At 47.6% G+C, this 19,727-nt stretch overlaps 1 protein-coding gene and 1 pseudogene across 1 annotated transcript; both read left to right on the forward strand.

Annotated features, from left to right (window-relative positions):
• The first annotated feature begins 1,589 nt into the window (after positions 1–1,589).
• LOC123143266 (disease resistance protein RGA2) lies at positions 1,590–13,761 on the forward strand. Its single transcript, XM_044562122.1, has 5 exons — positions 1,590–2,641; positions 7,132–9,283; positions 11,764–12,759; positions 12,853–13,084; positions 13,375–13,761. The coding sequence occupies exons 1-4, from the start codon at positions 1,601–1,603 to the stop codon at positions 12,984–12,986; spliced, it is 4,323 nt and encodes a 1,440-aa protein (XP_044418057.1). The 5' UTR covers positions 1,590–1,600; the 3' UTR covers positions 12,987–13,084; positions 13,375–13,761.
• Positions 13,762–14,810: 1,049 nt separating this feature from the next.
• On the forward strand, positions 14,811–17,310 carry LOC123143265 (putative pentatricopeptide repeat-containing protein At3g25970; annotated as a pseudogene).
• The last annotated feature ends 2,417 nt before the right edge of the window (positions 17,311–19,727 follow it).

The following is a 19,727-nucleotide window of genomic DNA, read 5'->3' on the forward strand; positions in this document are numbered from 1 at the left end:
GCTTGGCCTTTTCGGGCCCGACGATGGGAGAAAGGTCGCGGGCGGCGCCGGCTGAGCGACTCTCTGGTTGGATGGATGGTTGTGCGCAGGCGCCGCCGTGCCGCCGCGACAGGAGGATTCGGCAGCAGCGCCGTGAGGTGGTGGGCGCCGGTGGCGCTGCCCGACGAACAGGTGTCCGTCTTCTCCGTCGTCCACCGGCGTCGCCCCGGTCAGAGTACGTCCTGGATCCACCACATCCGCACCTATTCCGTTTGCTCCATTCACTCTTTGATCCCTAATTTTACTACTACTAGTAGTAGTAATATTAGAATCTGCGTGTTTTTTGCTACATCCGTATGTGCTGTGTTTGATGAGGGCGTCAGTCTAATTCAGATCCAGGCTTCCAGCATCATAATGTACATTTACAAGTATCCAAGGTCACTGTCAGTAGACAACCCGGAATTACTTAAGCAACAACAACCATTATCAGGCCCAGTAAAAGCATAGCATAGCCACACAGAACTCATTCTGATTCCACCAAGGATGAGAGTGTCTGATGATGATGAACTCATTTTGATTCAGGGATCTTCAGTCTTCCATCTCTATAGCACTGATAATATTGCCTCACTCACTAACTACGCAGTTCATATACATCGGGTGCCACTAGTATATCGCACAAGGCAGGGCATTGGAACCTAACCTAGGTTATGCCAGCCGATTGGTCAACCTTGTAAGAAGTCTTAGGAAACTGCCAGGCCTCAAAATATCCGTAGTAGATGGCGACATTTAGTGCTAGTTAACCAATGGGTGCCCATCAGAAAGGCCTTTATTATAGTATAATGTAGTACATTGTGCAGCAAGTTAGGCTAGTGTGAAACTATGATATTGAATCACAAAGGGTCTTTCGGTTCTGGCTAGCTTCCAAACAAACAGCCAATTTTTTAGTTGTACGGCACTTGCTTCCGGAAAATACCAGGATGCTCCTGGGTCCTGGGGTCTATGCCTTTCCTTCCCTGCACAACCTTTGATAGGAGACGGGTATATCTAGGTCCAGCTAATTCTGTTGGTGTTTCATAACATCAGACGTGGCATCAATTTTATCGTACCATTCATCAGCTAGCTTACCTGCCAGCCAACAGGCCGGTCTGCTGAATAATCCAAGGCTCAACGCGTGCGGATGTTTCCGTCGATCACAATGTGCGAGTTATGTTTAATCCCATACAAGTTGCATGTAATCTAGTAACATGACAGAGTCAGAGAACTAATTATATATTTTCCCTTTGGCTTATATATACGCAGTGCCTCGTCCTTTTTAGCCCTTCACCAGTACTGATGTATTACGAGTTGCTCCAGAGGAGCTAGAGCAGGACCCAACATCCATCCACCTTGAAGGTAATTTTGCATCCCTCTGTTTACGTTTAGCTGGCTTTTCTTGCATCTGTCCATCTAGGTAGTTTCCCCATGCTTATGAGTTAATTATAACTCGTTTCTCATGTGCCCATGTTAGCATTCTAGTGTTGCCTTTTTCCAATAATTTTGGCTGGCAATCTTCAGCTGCAACGAGTGGCGGGGATGATTATGATATGTGGTTAAAATTTGTTACAGAAGAAACGTAGCAAACATGGCAATGGTCCTGGATGCATTTGCATCCTATGTGCTAAACATGCTAACGGAGATGGCGAGGGAAGAGGTGCACATGCTGCTTGGATTCAGACGGGTGATTGACAAGATGGACATTAAACTTAGGGACCTCAAGAACTTCCTCGCCGATGTTGACAAGAGAAACATCACCGACAAGAGCGTGCAACAGTGGGTGGGCGAACTCAAGCGTGCCATGTACGAAGCTGCTGATATACTTGACCTCTGCCAGCTCAAGGCTATGGAGCGCCGTCCGTCCACTTTAAATGTGGGGTGCTTCAACCCCTTGCTCTTTTGCATGCGAAATCCCTCCCATGCCCACGATATCGGCACCCGCATCAAGGCGCTCAACAAGAGGCTCGACACCATCAAGGAGCAAAGTGCTGCTTTCAGCTTCATCAATCTTGGTGCCTATGAGGATCGTGGCAGCAAGGTGCAAACATCTCATTCTGGTAATACCGGCCGTGAGACCTCAGGGGGGTTTGATCGGTTGGGTGTAGTTGGGGAGAAGATCGAAGAGGACACCAGAAAGCTGGTTGAGATCATGCTGACTGAAAAGGAGGGCAATACCAACATCATGGTGGTCGCTATTGTTGGTGTAGGTGGGATCGGTAAGACCACCCTTGCCCAGAAGGTCTTCAGTGATGAAACCGTTAAGGACGAGTTTGACAAGACGATATGGTTGAGCATCAACCAGAACATTGATAAGGTTGAGTTGCTCAGGACAATTATCACACTCGCAGGGGGCATACACGGAGGTCAAAAGGCGTTGGCTGTGCTGCAGCCAATCCTTAGTACTGCCTTGACAGGGAAAAGGCTATTGCTGGTGCTAGATGACGTGTGGAGCCACGGAGCATGGGGCGATATCCTCGAAATACCCTTGGCTAATGTTGTCGCTCAAGGTAGTCGAGTCCTTGTCACTACTAGAGATGAAAGAGTTGCCCGAGGGATGAAAGCTGTGCTTCCTTACCACCACATCGACAAATTAGAGGAGGAGGATGCCTGGTTATTGCTCAAAAAACAGGTATATAACTGACACTAGTACAAAACAGGGCTTTCGTCACAGGGCAATATTCACATTAGTCCCGGTTCAGTCACGAACCGGGACTAATGTGAGCATTGGTCCCGGTTCATGCGGCTAACGCATTAGTCCCGGTTCACCTGGGTCCTTTAGTCCCGGTTGGTCCCGGTTCGTGGCACCAACCGGGACTAAAGGACCCAGGTGAACCGGGACTAATGCGTTAGCCGCATGAACCGGGACCAATGCTCACATTAGTCCCGGTTCGTGACTGAACCGGGACTAATGTGAATATTGCCCTGTGATAGTCCTTTAGTCCCGGTTGGTGCCACCAACCGGTACTAATGGGCTTTGAGGCATTAGTACCGGTTCATGACCCCCCCCCCCCCGGACCGCCTTTTCAGTTTTAGAAAAAACAAAAGAAAATGATAATGTCAAAAAAATAAAATAAAATAAGTTTCCCATGTGATATGTGGTCTAGTTGTTGGGAAAATTAACAAATATGAATTTCGACTTTATTTGCAAAATCTCTCTGAATTTCTTAAAATGGTCATAACTTTTGCATACGAACTCGGATGAAAAAGTTTTTTATATGAAAAATCATCTACTCGAAAAGTTACATCCGAATTTAACCGAGGGAACTTTGTTAAACATTTTCAAAATCCTTAAAAACCTAACGAAAAAAAGATACGGGGCTTTTAAGATCTGGAGAGGCAAAAAAATTCAAAAAAATTCAAATTGTGGTCAAACTGTGGTCAAACAATGGTCAAACTAATTATTCTAGAATATTAGTGTTACTAAATAATTATTTCAGTTTTTTTGAATTTTGGTCAAATCTAGTCAAACTGTGGTCAAACAGTGGTCAAACAATGGTCAAACAATGGTCAAACTAATTATTCCAGAAATATTAGTGTTACTAAATAATTATTGTTTTTTAAAACAATAGTTTCAAACTCAAACAGTGAAATGTGTCACTTCATGCTCAAGCTAAATTCCTAAGGGTTAATAGAATTGACATCTTACTATTGTCAGGAAAACAACAAGTGCAGACTTGGAAACGAGGGAGAATAGAACCCGGAAGTTAAGCATGCTCAGGCTGGAGTAGTGAGAGGATGGGTGACCGTCCGGGAAGTTAGATGATTTGGAATGATGAGGGGTGATTAGAGATTAGAGGATAAATTGAGCAGTGATGAGGGGTGGTGATTAGAGATTAGAGGTTAAAATAATTCAGAAATTTGAAAATCAAAAAAAAAATTAAAAAAATTTTAAAAAAAATTCGCAAAAAAGATTTAAAAGAAAAATATCATAAAATTTTCTTTAGTCCCGGTTGGTAACACCAACCGGGACTAAAGGTGGAGCTCCAGGCTGCGTCCACGTGGACGGCCTTTAGTCCCGGTTCGTGTAAGAACCGGGACTAAAGGGGGGAGGCATTAGTAACGACCCTTTAGTCCCGGTTCAAAAACTGGGACTAAAGGCCCTTACCAACCGGGACTAAAGCCCCCTTTTCTACTAGTGTGAACTCCATTCATCATTAGTAATTGCTAGCTCCTTAACGTGGAGTAGAGATATAATAATTGAACACACAAAACTTGGAACCCCCCGCCCCCGCGTCGTCTCCTCGGAGGCGACTCGGGGGAAACCCTAACTGCCGCCGCCGCACCCCTCCTCCCCCCTCCCCTCCCCCTCCGCCGCCGCCAGAGGTGTGCGCCGGCGTGCGCTCGACACCGATGAAGGTGGCGGCGGGGGATCTGGCGGCTCCACATAGCGTGGAGGGCCTCGGCATCCGGGGCGGCGGCCCCGGGCGGAGAGCGCCGGGTGGCCCGGGCGGCGGCCCATTCCGGCCGGAGCTGGTGAGGCGCCTCCTTCGGTCTCGTGGGGGACGAGGCGGCGTCGGTCCTCGGTCGCTGGTGTGCGGCCTCCCCTGCGCGGTTGCCGTCGCCAGATGCATCTCATCCTCTCCGCCCCGATCTGCTCCTTCCATCGCCGGATCCGGGTCCTAGTGGCTTAGGCCGTTCTTCCCGGGCGTCGGCAGCGCGGATCTCGTCGAGTGGGGCTGGATCCGGGGGAAACCCCTGGCCGGCGCAACCACATCGCAGGCGACGCCCTGGGTGTCGTACCCCTCCCTGGAGGCTGTGGTGAGGATCCTTCTCCCCCTCCTTCCGTTCCCTGCTAGGGGAAAGCCTAGGTCCCCTGATTCGGGTGGCGACGACACATCCGTGTCGTGTTCCTTCTTGGAGGCGCAGTCCGGGGATCGCAGGGGCGGCGAGAGAGTCGAGTTGTGGGTGTGATGGTGGCGGTGGCAGCTTGGCTCGGCGCTTCACTGCCTTTTCTTCGATGGCTCATCGTTGTTACCCTTGTTGCTGCGACTGTGGCCGACAGCTCTAGCCCTTCGGTGTGGCTTAACCACGGACGACGACGGTGCTCGGAATGGTGTGCTCTGTGCTAGCAGGTCTGCTCGTAGTTCTTTCTTCATGCGCAGCTTGGACGTCTTCCTCTGGGTTCTAGGATGAACCGAGATGTCGCCTGCCGGTGCGGCATCCTTCGAGCCAGGATGAGAGGGCAGGGGCCCTTTGCAGTGGCAGTTCCAGAGGAGTGTCAGTGCTTTCTTCGAGTTTGGCTACGATCACGAAGCTTGCACGGCGGTGCATCCTCTCAAGTCCGTAGCTTGTTCGGTTGGTGTAGGTCGTCTTGTAGGGTGTTGGCGGCAGCATGGCGTGCTTGCTATCGCTGCTGCCTTTGAGTCTGTTTCGCTTTGCTCCTTGTATTAGCCGCTTGTTTCTCTTCTTGCTTTTCCTTGTAAGTTTGGTGATCTTGTAATCTTGGCCGATTGATGGCTTTGTTAATTCAAAGCCGGGCTCTTCTTGAGCCTTCGTTCTAAAAAATAATAATTGAACACACACGTTTTGTTATTCTTTGAGATTACAAGATGAACCCATAACAAGTTAGGAACACTATACTTATGCCACCACACGATGTCATGCACACGCCGTGCCTGTCTGTGAGTTAATAAGGCATAATATTTATCTAGACATCAATTTTTATCCGATGAAATTGCATGCCTCGCCTCCACCGCAACATGAGACCTCATGCTCATATATTCCCCCATGTACCAAGTGTATGCTAGGTTGATTGTAGTCATATCTAGGACTAATTACATAGATTTTGGCTAGTGCCTCTCTCAAAACAAATATACCTTTTCCCTTTTAGAAAGTTAAAATTTTGAAATATATATGGTCACCACCTGTAGTGCAAGTCCAAACAAAGTATATAATTTGGGACATCACATAAATGTAAGAAACTAGCTAGGTGGTATTACGGAAGTGTTATTCTAGTCCAGAGCTCAAATGCTCCCGCTATGAACAGTAAAATTTTAAAAATAGAATTTTTTTTTAAAATAATCTGATTTTTTGGCAACAAACATTTCTTAGATTTCTTCTTGCATGTAAAACTTTCGTGATGACACAACATTCTTGGATGTGTGGGCAAAAAAAAGTGCTCCAAAATGCTTTAAGAAATAGTCTATCAGGAGCATCAATTCTTTTTTGCCCAGACCTCCACAAATGTCACTGCATCACGGAAATTTGCATGCATGCAAAACATTCATCAATGTTTATCGCAAAAAAAATCAGTTTTTTTGAATATTTTTACTATTTTTTATGTACTGTTCATCTGGGTGTGTCTGCACCCGGGAGCAGAAATTCCATTGTCAGTTGGTATTGTTTTACCATCATGCTCACAAATATATAGTCAATACTTGGGCCAAGATTCGGTTGTGTTTCGCTGGAGGTGTCAATAAACCCACATTAAGCGGTACAATACTAATGTTGCAATATAACTGTAGTCGTTAGAATAGTACGGAGCAACGCTCAAGCCCATCAAAAGACGTAAGCCACCCTGCCCATGAATTGCAAATGGGGGTTAACTTCAAGGAAATGTTAATATGATTAAAAAAAAAGAGCCTTACTAAACACTTTCGTACTGGCTTCATGTAAAAGGGTTAACTCAGAAGAGCAACATCTTGGGCCTACAAAGGTTATATGAAACTGAAAGTGTAACTTTGGTTAAACTTGCACCGCGGTACTAAAACTTGCAGTGCTTCAAGTGTGTCTCGAAAGGGGTACAACTTCAGATCAATGCCCTCAGCATTAGAATGCATGAACTAAGATGCTCATGTGCCAAACTTACAATATATTAATCTAAGCATCTCGCTAAAACAGTAATAAACTGAGCATCTTGTCTGGGTGAGCGTGCTGATGGTAGCTAGCGCTCACGTGCTAGGTAACTGGGTTGACAGTCACATCCCTGGACCCTGGTTACCAGTTCATTCACTTGGCAATTCAGTTTAGGTAGTACATTAACTGGGATTCATTAGTTTATTTTCTTTACGAGCTTATCATTGACTGATATTGGATTGACACTAGCCTCTGAGTAACTGCAATTTATTTAAAAAAAATGCAAACTTCTCCTTATTGACTGTCAGTTAAAACTGCTTGCAGATAGTCTCAAGTGAAACAAACGAACATGAAGTTGATATGCTCAAGGATATTGGGCTGCAAATTATAGCGAAATGTGATGGTTTGCCTCTTGCTGTTAAAGTAATGGGAGGACTCTTGTGTCAAAAGGACAATAAGCGCCGTGACTGGGAGATGGTTCTGGATGATTCCATATGGTCAGTATCTGGAATGCCCGAAGTGCTAAACCATGCAGTACATTTAAGCTATGAAGATTTACCTTCTTGCATCAAGCAATGCTTTCTATGCTACTCCCTTCTCCCCAAAACTGCATTGTTTGGAAGAGATGACATAATTGGCATGTGGATTAGTGAAGGATTTCTTCACGGGCCCTCAGACGACTTAGAAGAATTAGGAAGCAAATACTATAAGGAGCTGATTCTGAGGAACCTTATAGAGCCAAATGCACAGTACCTTGATCAATGTGTCTGCAACATGCATGATGTTGTGCGCTCATTTGCTCAATTTGTGGCTAGAGATGAGGCATTGACAGCTCTCAGTGGAGAAACTAATATTGATAGTAAACTTAGTGCACATAAATTTCTTCGATTATCTCTTGAAAGCAAAGCATCAGAATCAGATGGGCTAGACTGGAGTTCTTTAGAAGCACAAAAGACATTGAGAACACTAATATCAGTTGGCCATATAAATATGAAGCCTAGTGATTCATTGGTTCATTTTCCATGTCTGCGGACACTACATATTGATTCTGCACATGTTGTTAGATTGGTTGAATCTTTGCATGAATTCAAGCACCTGCGCTACTTGTCCTTACAGAACTCTGATATATCTTGTCTGCCAGATAGCATTGGAAAGATGAAATTTTTGCAGTACATTAACCTTAGAGGATGCCAGCAATTTGTGGAACTTCCGCATAGCATTGTAAAGTTATGGAAGCTAAGGTATCTTAACTTCAATAAAACAAGTATAAGTGGCATACCTAGGGGGTTCTGTGATCTGACAAATCTGAGGATAATACATGGGTTTCCAGCTCAGGTAGATGGTGAGTGGTGCAGTGTGGAAGAGTTGGGCCCTCTTTATCGGCTCAAGCATGTTGGAATACAGGGGTTGGAGAATGTAACTACTTCCTCGTCTGCAGCAAAGGCAAGGCTTGGTGAGAAGGTGCATCTTACCAACCTAGACTTAACATGCAGTAGTATATTGGGTGACAATGGGCTGATTAGAGAGGAAGATATGGTCTCTGAGGAAGAGCAACAACGAATAGAGAAGGTGTTTGATGAGCTCTGCCCTCCACCCAGGTTAGAATATCTTGCCATTGAAGGATATTTTGGCCGATGGCTCCCAAGGTGGATGATGTCGTCATCAGCTATGCCCCTCAAGAGCTTGAGGACTTTAATGATTGACGACCTGGCTTGCTGCACACAGCTTCCTGATGGCTTATGTCAGCTCCCTTATTTGGAGTTCATTCAGATCAACCGTGCTCCAGCCATCAAGCGTGTTGGACCAGATTTCCTGCAATCCTACCATCAGCATAGCCCTCATCCTTCCCAGGTGGTTATTGCATTCCCAAGATTGCATGTGATGAATTTAGCGGGAATGGTGGAATGGGAAGAGTGGGAGTGGGAGGAGCAAGTGCAAGCATTTCCTGTCTTACAGAATCTTGCGCTAATTAGCTGTAAATTGCGGCGTCTTCCTCCGGGCCTTGCCTACCAGGCAAGAGCTTTGAATGTATTGTCCATACAACAAGTCCAGGGTCTCAGCTCTCTAGAGAACTTTGGATCTCTGGTCGAGCTGGAAGTGGCTGGAGGCCTTGACCTAGAGAGAATCACTAATCTCCCCAGACTAAAGAAGCTTACCATCAAGAACTGCTCAAAGGTGAAGGTGCTAGAAGGTGTTCCTGCACTCCAGACTCTCGTGCTCGTGGATTTAGACATGGAGACACTCCCAGAATACATGAGAGGTATAAATGTAAGGCATTTGGAGCTCTACTGCAGCCTAGCACTGCTCGCTTCCATAGCCGCAGGGCAATCTGGCCCTTTGTGGGACAAGTTCAGCCATGTTGAGCATGTCAAGGCATATGCACGGGAAGGAGATACTCCAAGAAAATGGTTTGTCCTGTACAGAGCTAATCCCTACAACTTGGAGACAAATGTTAGCCGCTCTTTCATGTCCAGAGGTATTATAGAAACTTAGCATTGCTCGTTCATCTTAATTTGTCTATTTATTCTTGTTGTTTTTACCTGTTTGTTTTCTACCTTACGTCAGTAGTTTTATTGGACAACAAACACTTGTTAGTAATGTCAACATAGATGTATTACTAGCTTTTTCTCTAAGAAAATAGATGAATGGCTTTTCTTCTGTTTTGTAGTGGTTATTTGTTGACCAATGCTACTTCCTGATTTGGCGAGTGAATTGTAAAAAACCACCACATTAGAAGTTCAGTGCCGGAATTGCCACCACATTCCTTGGGCGCCCCAAAAGTCCACCACTGTCCTTGCTAATTTTCTCAATAAACACTTATCACGTATTTAGGTCATTTTAATGACATTACTAACATGTTGGGCCCATCTATAAGCACTGACATGGCATAAACGGTCCATACTGTTTGTTGACCGTTACATTAGACATGGGGCCCATCAGTCATCAATTAAATCGACAGAAGGTCCCTAAAAAATTGCACAATGCATCCTAAAAACAAAAATAGATTACAATTGGGCCCCTAAAATTGAACGTGTCACCACCGGCCTGAGGATGGGAGCAGCTGCAGCAGCAGTACGACGATGGCTCCGGCGCTGTGGAGATGGCCGACGCGCAGAGCAGCAAGGAGGCAGAGGGGGCGGACAGCTCCCCAGTGGTGGCCGTCTTCCCCAAATGTGACGGCCTTCTTGCACCACTGCTGCCTCGACCTCATCCTGGCGCCGTGGTGGAGGTCGTCGCTCCGGCGACTCCCAGTTCCACGGCGTGCACCCTTCTCCAGCTACATCTGCCCGAGGCGGAGGTAGGTGAATTCCAATCCCGCCCGCCCACGGCCATGGCCGCTCCAACATTACCTGGACCCAGCGCGCGCCAAGCCGGACAACGGCAGAGGCGACCTCGTGACATGGGCAGGGAACCGACTCCCCACGCACCATATAGGAGGAGGGTGGAGCTCATCGGGGCAGGGGGCGCGTTGCGGGAGCCTCTGGATCCGGTGTGGTGCCGCGCAGGATGGGAAGCGGGGCGGCGGATCTCACCGGCGCTGAGAAGGAGAAGAAGAGGGCGGAGGTTGAGGGGTCGTGTTAGCGTCCAACTCGGTCTAGCCCACATTCACACACGTTCTGGACGTTTATGCGCACACAAGCCAGCATTCAGCGGAGAGCCCACTCCATCCCAAAAGCCCGGACTGACGAGAGGAAGGAATCTCTCCCTTATAAGCTGGTTGTGACCTCCTCCCGTAAGCGAGGTGGGACTAAACTGAGCCAGCCTCACCGGCCTTAGCAGCCCTAACATCCCATCCCCCTGAGAAGCCCCTCAGGAAGGCATGGCGATGCTGGCTCTGATACTAGATGTTAGCGTCCAATTAGCCCACACTTGCACACGTTCTAGACGTTTATGCGCACACGGGCCAGCATTCAGCGGAGAGCCCACTCCATCCCAAAAGCCCGAACTGAAGTGAGGAAGGAATCTCTCCCTTATAAGCTGGTTGTGGCCTCCTTTTGTAAGCGAGGTGGGACTAAACCGAGTCAGCCTCACCGGCCTACAACAACCCTAACATCCCATCACCCCTGAGAAGCCCGTCAAGAAGGCATGGCGATGCTGGCTCTGATACTAGATGTTAACGTCCAACTCGGTCTAGCCCACACTTGCACACGTTCTGGACGTTTATGCGCACATGGGCCAGCATTCAGCAGAGAGCCCACTCCATCCCAAAAGCCCGGACTGAAGTGAGGAAGGAATCTCTCCCTTATAAGCTGGTTGTGGCCTCCTTCCATAAGTGAGGTGGGACTAAACCGAGCCAGCCTCACCGGCCTACAGCAACCCTAACAGGTCGATGCGACGCCCCTCTAGCCATGGCCACGGTATGGGTAGGGAGGGGAGCAGGCGAGCAGGGGAAGATGAGGGGAGTGCAATGTCGGCGGTGAGGTCGTCGGGGCTTGTCAGGCGTGGTTGCGTGCGCAGGAGGCGGCGGCTACTGCTTGGCCACAATACGGGAGGGAGGGGATGGGTTGGGTGGGATGGATCCCTGACAGGTGAGCAATCGTTTGACTTAACAGTCAATGTTGTCTGTGTTGATCATTTAGTGCCACGTGGATTTGACCAACGGGCCCGACATGTCAGAAATCAGATTAATTCTGCTTAAATCGGTCATACGTGTTTATTGAGAAAATTAGCGGAAAATGTTTATTGAGAAAATTAGCGGAAAATGGTGGATTTTTGGGACGCCCAAGGAATGTGGTGGCAATTCCAGAACTGAACTCCAAATGTGATGGTTTTTTGCAATTCACTCTGATTTGGCTGGAGTCCCTCATTTGCTAAGTTTCTTTTGTTCTCATTTATCCCCTACTTCCCCTGCTCAGATGTTATTTCTGGATCTCAAAATTTCAACTCCTCACATTGTAGCTCTTGCTCTGCAAGAAATGGATTTTATAATCACTTTTCGGCTTTCTTCTTATGCAGGAACCTTATCTTCTTTTGAGGACACACAAAGATTTGAATCAATCTTCAGAATGACAAGAAAAACCTTTAGCTACATCTGCAGCTTGGTGTGTGTGCCGTCATTGGAAGATATGAACAGGTATACCTTTGTCGATGGGAGAGTACTCTGCCTGGAAGATCGAGTGGCCATTGCTCTAAGAATGTTGTACTCTAGCGAGCCACCGGAGACTTTAGGATCCTCTGTTGATGTGAACAAGTCAATCATCTTGTCGGTAACTGAGAGGTTTATTGATGCTGTGTTCAAGCGAGCAAGGCACCACTTGTGCTGGCCAGACTCCAGTAAAATGGATAAGATCAAATCCATGTTTGGCAAGATCTACAATATGCATAACTGTTGCGGTGTTATATGTACAACTCACATCCCATTTGGACCAAACTGCGACCATGAGAAAAATGGCAGCATTCAAATGCAAGTCGTCGTTGATACAGAGACAAGGTTCATGAACATTTGGTTGGAAGTGGCAGATAGCGTGACTAAGTTGAGCATTTTGCATGACTCTGAAATCTTTGAGGGGTGTGAGAAGCGTGATTGGTTGAATGGCAGCAAGCTGAAGGCAGCATTAGATGGGTCAGAAGTCAGGGAATACATAATTGGTGATGCAGGATACCCTCTTCTCTCATGGCTAATCACACCTTACCAGGAAGACCTCTCGGACTCCAAGGTAGAGTTCAATAGGAGACACTCTGCAGCGACAACCTGCGCGCCGAAGGCGCTGGCGAGGTTCCAAGATACATGGAAGTACCTGCAGGGAGATGCGTGGTGGCCAGTCAATCCGGAAACTATGTCTAAGATTATCTGTGCCTTCTGCATGTTGCATAACATAGTCATAGATATGGAGGAGGATGCAGCAGTGCAGAACATTGAGAATGTTCGCCGGTTGAAAAATGAAGATGCCGTCAGCGTAAGGGATATGCTGTTACAACACTTCTTGATTGGAAGGTCATCTGAATCAGGAGGTGAATTAACACATCTTAATTTGTTCGTTTTGTCGCTCTGTCTACTAATTTTCCATATTTGTCTCCTGTTGTTTCTCTCCTTCATCTCATTAGTTGGCTCAGTAGATACAGAGGAGGACGAAGAATTAGCTGCATCATTATCCAGAAGCTCATCATTATCCCAGACTGCCAGTGGCTCAGGAGATGAAGACAAGGAACAAGAAGCGCAGAGAAGAACAGATTGCTAAGCCAGTGGTCATTATCTAAAAGAAATTCTCTACCATGCTGTGATTCAAGTCATGTTATTCTCTCGATCCAGCAATATCGCAAAACTCCCTTCTTATAGGTATGTGAGAATCTTTAACTAAACTCCCCTGGCTTTATATCAATTACATAACCCCAGAAGAAAGGTAACTGATTCAACTGTTAGCTGTGTGCTAAGCAAAACATCAGTAGCTATTAACTGAGACTCTTGTGTATTTCCCTCTCTGTATTGACAAGTGCCTTAATTGATGGTTTATTCAACAAGATTTGTGATCTGGATAAAAAATTTAGCAGCTATACTAAGAATCATCGATATATTAAACCCTATTGCATGGTCGTATATCCGAATAATCAAAACCTTGGTCTGATCAGGTAGAAGTGAAGCGCTTCATCCTGCTGGTCGGAGCTTTTGAATGCACGAATGCAGAATCAAAGGTGCAATGGAGCCAGAGACTGCTTTGATACTGCTAATGAATTGAAGGTGAACCTTTGTTAAAAAAAACAAATTGGTCATCTATCTACTTGGCAAAGACAAGTGTGTCGTCGTGTAGTCTACTTTGATGTTGTACTAAGTAAATCTTGAAATACGTATTAGACCCTATATATCCGGATGTAGGGAGTACAGATGATGGTGAATCTCGTCTGCTAGTTCATCCACTACAGAATAGACATTCTCTTTAGCTGCTATAACCTAGCCTTGTAGGATTTGCTTTACATAGGGAAAAAAACAGGGGCACCAGCGTGCCAACCAGCCGTTGTTATCTGTACAGCATGATATTTTGTTCTGGAGCTGTGTTGTATGTTGGAGCAAGAAAAACCATAAAGAAAAATCTTCTGGAGCCAAGATATATCCTGTTGTACTCAACTACTGGGTTTACAACTTGACTTACATCTTCAGTTCCTTGACTTCTTCCTCTCACATGGATGTAATCTTGCTTTGGTGACTCTTCCAGTGGAGTATTTCTTGAATCAGCGTTACTTTACTAGCATTTCTTGAATCAGCTTCAGCATCTTTTCTGGAACTGCCATTATCATCACTGGATTCGTCCTCCTTGAAACACTTCGCTTCCGCATCAGTCTGCACATAAAAATTCCAGTCAATGAAAGATCAGGGCAGACGAGAAAGAAAAATCAATCTCTCGCTCTCTGCATTTCTTCCGGTCACACGCAGGAGGTCCGCGTCCTTATATGTTTAAGAACAATCAATCTTTCAATTGCCGGCAAGAACAGGTGCATGAGCGCATCGGCTGGCCATTTATAGTCGGTTTTCTGCGTTTTTTTGATTGGTTTTTGGTTTTTGTTCTTTTTCCTTCCGGTTTTCTTTTGTTTCTTTCATTTTCAAATTTATTCTTTTGTTTTCTTCTTTCCTTTTCAACTATAAACATATTTTATACATGTATTTTTTCAAAATAAACAGTGAATATTTTTCAAATACTCGACAGGATTTTTTTAATAAGCAATGAACTATAAAAATGGTTAATTCTCAAACTTATTGTAACAATATTTTTTAAAAAATCGTTTTTCCTATTTTTATTTTAAAAATAATATGAAAATATAATTTTTAGGACATTCTGAAAATATTTTTTTTACCCGTCTGAAAAATATCTTTTTTAGTGAAGTCTGAAAAATCTTTTTTAGACAAGTCTGGAAAATATCTAAGTTTTGGGTGAAGCTTTGGGCAGCCCATAGTAGGCCCTTCAATGCAGGCCCAGGTTAGCTGAAGAGAAAGAAGTTCGGCCCTCTCAATGGCGGCCCAGGCTATATACGTATTATAGCGGTCCAAAAATGCGTAACCCCGGCAACTTCCCCGCCGCCGGCGCCGTCGCTCCTCCGTCCGCTTCTATCCTCCCTGCCGGCGACTTCCTCCGCCCGCTCCTATCCTCCGTGAGGCGCTCGCATGGAAGAAAGACAGAGCAAGGAGGGGAGCGCGGGCCGCGTGGTGTCGTGCCCTGTCGCCTGACGACGGAGGCGGCACCGTGAGCTGCGTGCAAGAGAAGAAGAGAAATGCCCGCGCGCCACCACCTCACCATCGCCGCCGTCGCTAAATCCCACGCCAAGCTGCTCAAGTCCGGCGCCACCTCCGCCACGCCCTGGAACCAGCTCCTCACCGCCGACTATCTCACCCCTCTCGGCCTCGTCGCCGCGCGCCAGGTGTTCGACCAAATCCCGCGCCCGGACGCCGCCTCCTGGAACTCGCTTCTCACCGCTTATGTCTCCGCCGGCACGCACTCAGCCGCATACCGCATAGTCCAGGCCATGCACGCGAGGGGCCTCGCCTCCAGCACCTTCGCCCTTGGCCCGGCTCTCCGCTCCGCTGCTGCCATGGGCTGCCCTGCTCTCGGCGCCCAGCTGCACTCGCTCATCGTCAAAGCCGGCCTGGCCAACAATGTCTTCGCTGCGACCGCTCTGCTTCATATGTACGCAAAATGTGGCCGCACGAGGGACGCTCGTCGGGTGTTCGCTGGAATGCCGGAGCGGAACACTGTTTCTTGGAACGCGCTCGTTGCCAGTTATGTGGAATCTGGGATGGTTGCTCCAGCTGTTCAGCTGTTTGTTAAGATGGAGAGGGAGGGGTTACGTCCAGACGAGGCAACATTCGCCGCGTTGCTCACGGTGGTCGATGAGTCCAGTTGCTTCTTGATACACCAGCTGCATGGGAAGATTGTTAAATATGGATCAGCATTGGGCTTGATAGTGTTGAACGCAGCAATCACTGCCTACTCGCAGTGTGGGGCCCTGGCAAATTCTAGAAGGATCTTTGATGAGATTGGAGACAGAAGGGATTTGATCTCATGGAACGCCATGCTTGCAACTTACGCGTCCCATGGGATGGAATATGAGGGGATGAGATTCTTTGCTAGCATGATGCAGGCGAGTGGAGTTCAGCCTGACATGTATAGTTTCACAAGTATCATAAATGCGTGCGCAGAGCATCGCGACCACGGAGGGACAGTAATTCATGGTTTGGTGATCAAGAAGGGCTTCGAAGGAGTCACACCTGTTTGCAATGCTCTAATTGCCTTGTACACTAGATTTAGTGAGGACTGCATGATGGAAGATGCATATAAGTGCTTTGATTCCCTGCTGCTTAAGGACACCATCTCCTGAAATTCCATGTTAACTGGATATTCACAGCACGGTTTGAGTGCTGATGCCTTGAGATTCTTCAGGTGTATGCAGTCAGAAAATATTAGAACTGATGAGTATGCATTCTCTGCTGCCCTGCGTCCTAGCTTTACTTCGGCTAGGTAGACAAATACACGGTTTAGTCATCCGTTCTGGTTTTGCTTCCAACAATTTTGTTTCCAGCTCGCTGATCTTCATGTATTCTAAGAGCGGCATTCTGGATGATGCAATGAAGTCTTTTGAGGAGGCAGACAAGAGTAGCTCTGTGCCCTGGAACTCTATGATGTTTGGTTATGCGCAGCATGGACATGCACAGACCGTGCTTAGCCTCTTCAATGAGATGCTGGAGCTTAAGGTTCCTTTGGATCATATCACATTTGTTGGCCTGATTACTGCCTGCAGTCATGCTGGTCTTGTGGACGAAGGTTCAGAAATCCTCAATACGATGGAAAGTAGGTATGGAATTCCTCTTCGGATGGAGCATTATGCATGTGGCATTGATCTCTATGGCAGGGCTGGGCAGCTTGACAAAGCAAAAGAGCTTATTGACTCTATGCCATTTGAGCCAGATGCCATGGTGTGGATGACCCTATTAGGTGCTTGCAGAATCCATGGGAATATGGAACTAGCGAGTGATGTGGCCAGCCATCTGTTGGAGGCAGAACCTAGACAGCACTCCACCTATGTTCTCCTCTCCAGCATGTATTCTGGTCTTGGGATGTGGAGTGATAGAGCAATCGTGCAGAAGGAAATGAAGAATAAAGGATTAAGCAAAGTCCCTGGTTGGAGCTGGATCGAGGTGAAGAATGAGGTGCACTCTTTCAATGCAGAGGATGGGTCGCACCCAAGGATGGATGAAATATATGAGATGTTAGGTTTGTTGCTTCACAATTTTCCCGTGCAGCTGCCGCATCAGGAAACAACTGCATTTTCCTGTATCTAGACGTATTTTAGTTTTAGATACATATCTTTTTATCCATTTTGATGAAAAGTATTTTCGGACGGAGGGAGTAGTCTGTACGGGTAATAAGCTTTTATGTATTAAAAGAATGACCAAAATGTGACGCAGATGCACAGAGACTGACTATCTGTATTTTCCGTCCATCAGTAAGTTGGTGCAAACTGAGGAATTTACAAACATAATGTCAGGGAGTCCTCTGTGTCTTTATGACAAGTTCATGTTTGGAGATGTAATCCTATTCAATGGAACTCCGGTAATAGTAAACCAGAGTCATCTTTCTTTCTTTCTTTCTTTCTTTCTTCCTTGGCTGGTTGGTTTGGAGACATGAGGAGAATGGGGCTGTTTGACTTCAGAAATCAACAGTGCCGGCATCACATCATTCACGCGATGATTTATATGCAGTTTCTGCGACCACAACCTGGTGACAAAAAAAGGTCAATCAAGTGGAGACCATTTCAAACAAAACATCATCATGCTAACAGATTGTGCACCTGAATTCATTTGGCCGATTCTCTACACTGAATTTATATGCCTATCACAGATTCACAAACAAATGAACTGCTCACAAAGTGCCATTTCAGTCCCAGAATGTACATGACTATACCCAAAAAGGCTTCCCCCGCTTTATATATAAAGCACCGATCATCAAGCACCCAGTGCAAACGCAACACACACACACACCCAGGACAGGATACACAAGCGCCGAGCGCAGCAACACCACCCCTAGCACTACCACCATGAAAAGATGAAGCTACATTTGACGAACCATGTGCTCCAAGGCGGCGCCATCAGGAAGGGTACGACATCGGAGCGCCTCCACCGCCCGATCCTAGGATCAGAGTTTCCCTTGGAGCCGCATGACGGGCAATGAAAGCCGCGAGGACGCCTTCAAGAAGGGAACGATCTTCGCCGCCGCTGGTCCGTCCGAAGATAGAACGGGTTTTCACCTCGGCCAACACTCACCGCCACCGAACGCCACACCCTGGCAACCACGCCGCTCACACGGCCATGGTGACCGGGCAGCACCAAGCCACGGGCTCTGCCCAAGAGCACCGCGCTACCACCACCAGGGCCGCCGCCCCGACATCCAAGACCTTGATACCACCTCACCCGAGACCCGCCGCAACCCCAACCAAAGAGACGAGTCGCACCCCTGGGCGACTCCCATCGTCGAGAGCCAATAGGCCGGCCAGACCTGGCATCCACCGACCCGTCCTGCTGCCCCGAGCGTGAGACGAGCTCGGTCCTGCAGCACCGAGAGGGGGACGAGGCCAGCCCTGCTGCACCGTGCGCGAGACAAGCTCGATCCTGCATCATTGGGCGCGAGACGAGCAGTGGACCGCAGCTGAGAGAGGACCACCCCTTTGATAGGAGTAGCGCCCAAGCGACGAGGAGATGGGGCGAAGGTCGAGACGGTCTGGATGCAGACGAGCCAACGCCGGAGAAGCCGGCCGCTGCCGCGGGCAGATCCGTCGAGCCACCGTGAAACCGCCACGACACCGGGAGGCCACCACCACACACTGGACCTCCCCACGCCACCGCCCATGGCCGGAGCAGCGGCACGCCCGGCCGCTGCCCTACCCGCGTCGCCCGGTGAGCTCCAAGCGCTGGAGCCGCCGGGCACGCACCACCGGTGCCACGCGCCGCCGGCCGACCCCCAACGCCAGATCCGGCCGGATCCAGTAGGAGACCGGCCACGCGCCACCTCCCGCGATAGGAGCAGCGCAACCACCCCGCCGCGCGTGAAATCAAGGACGCCGGCGCGCCGCCACCAGCTGGCCACCCTGCCGCCCCGCGAGACCACTGCCGCGCCGCTGGACCCCGCGGACACCCAGCACCGCCCCTCGAAGGAGCCGCCCCGCATCGGCGCCCCACAAGGGGAGGGGGAAGAAGGGCCCCACCGCCGTCGCGCCCACAGGGCTTTGCCCGACGGAGCTCGCCAAATGAATCGCAGTGGTGCGAGAACACGGAAGAATTATTGCCTCTGCTTAATTCCTGCTCGTCCTCGAGTAGGTAAATGATAAAAACAGAATTTTTGATGTGGAATGCTACTTGGCATAATTTCAATGTAATTCTTCTTAATTGTGGTATGAATATTCAGATCCGAAAGATTCAAGATAAAAGTTCATATTGACATAAAAATAATAATACTTCAAGCAAACTAACTAAAAAATTATGTCTTCTCAAAATAACATGGCCAAACAAAGTTATCCCTACAAAATCATATAGTCTGGCTATGCTCTATCTTCACCACACAAAATATTTAAATCATGCACAACCCCGATGACAAGCCAAGCAATTGTTTCATACTTTTGATGTTCTCAAACTTTTTCAATCTTCACGCAATACATGAGCGTGAGCCATGGACATAGCACTATATGTGGAATAGAATGGTGGTTGTGGAGAAGACAAAAAGAGGGAGAAGATAGTCTCACATCAACTAGGCGTATCAACGGGCTATGGAGATGCCCATCAATAGATATCAATGTGAGTGAGTAGGGATTGCCATGCAACGGATGCACTAGAGCAATAAGTATATGAAAGCTCAACAAAAGAAACTAAGTGGGTGTGCATCCAACTCGCTTGCTCACGAAGACCTAGGGCATTTTGAGGAAGCCCATCATTGGAATATACAAGC

The sequence above is a fragment of the Triticum aestivum genome, chromosome 6D (genome assembly GCF_018294505.1).
Source record: "Triticum aestivum cultivar Chinese Spring chromosome 6D, IWGSC CS RefSeq v2.1, whole genome shotgun sequence".
Taxonomy (NCBI): Eukaryota; Viridiplantae; Streptophyta; class Magnoliopsida; order Poales; family Poaceae; genus Triticum; species Triticum aestivum.

What these genes read in the sequence shown, in the direction of transcription:
- LOC123143266 (XM_044562122.1), top strand. Translation starts at nt 1,601, where the DNA reads ATGGCAATGGTCCTGGATGCATTTGCATCCTATGTGCTAAACATGCTA. An exon ending in CCGCTCTTTCATGTCCAGAG is followed by an intron (nt 9,284 to 11,763) that starts GTATTATAGAAA and finishes CTTCTTATGCAG; the next exon opens with GAACCTTATCTTCTTTTGAG. An exon ending in AAGGTCATCTGAATCAGGAG is followed by an intron (nt 12,760 to 12,852) that starts GTGAATTAACAC and finishes TCATCTCATTAG; the next exon opens with TTGGCTCAGTAGATACAGAG.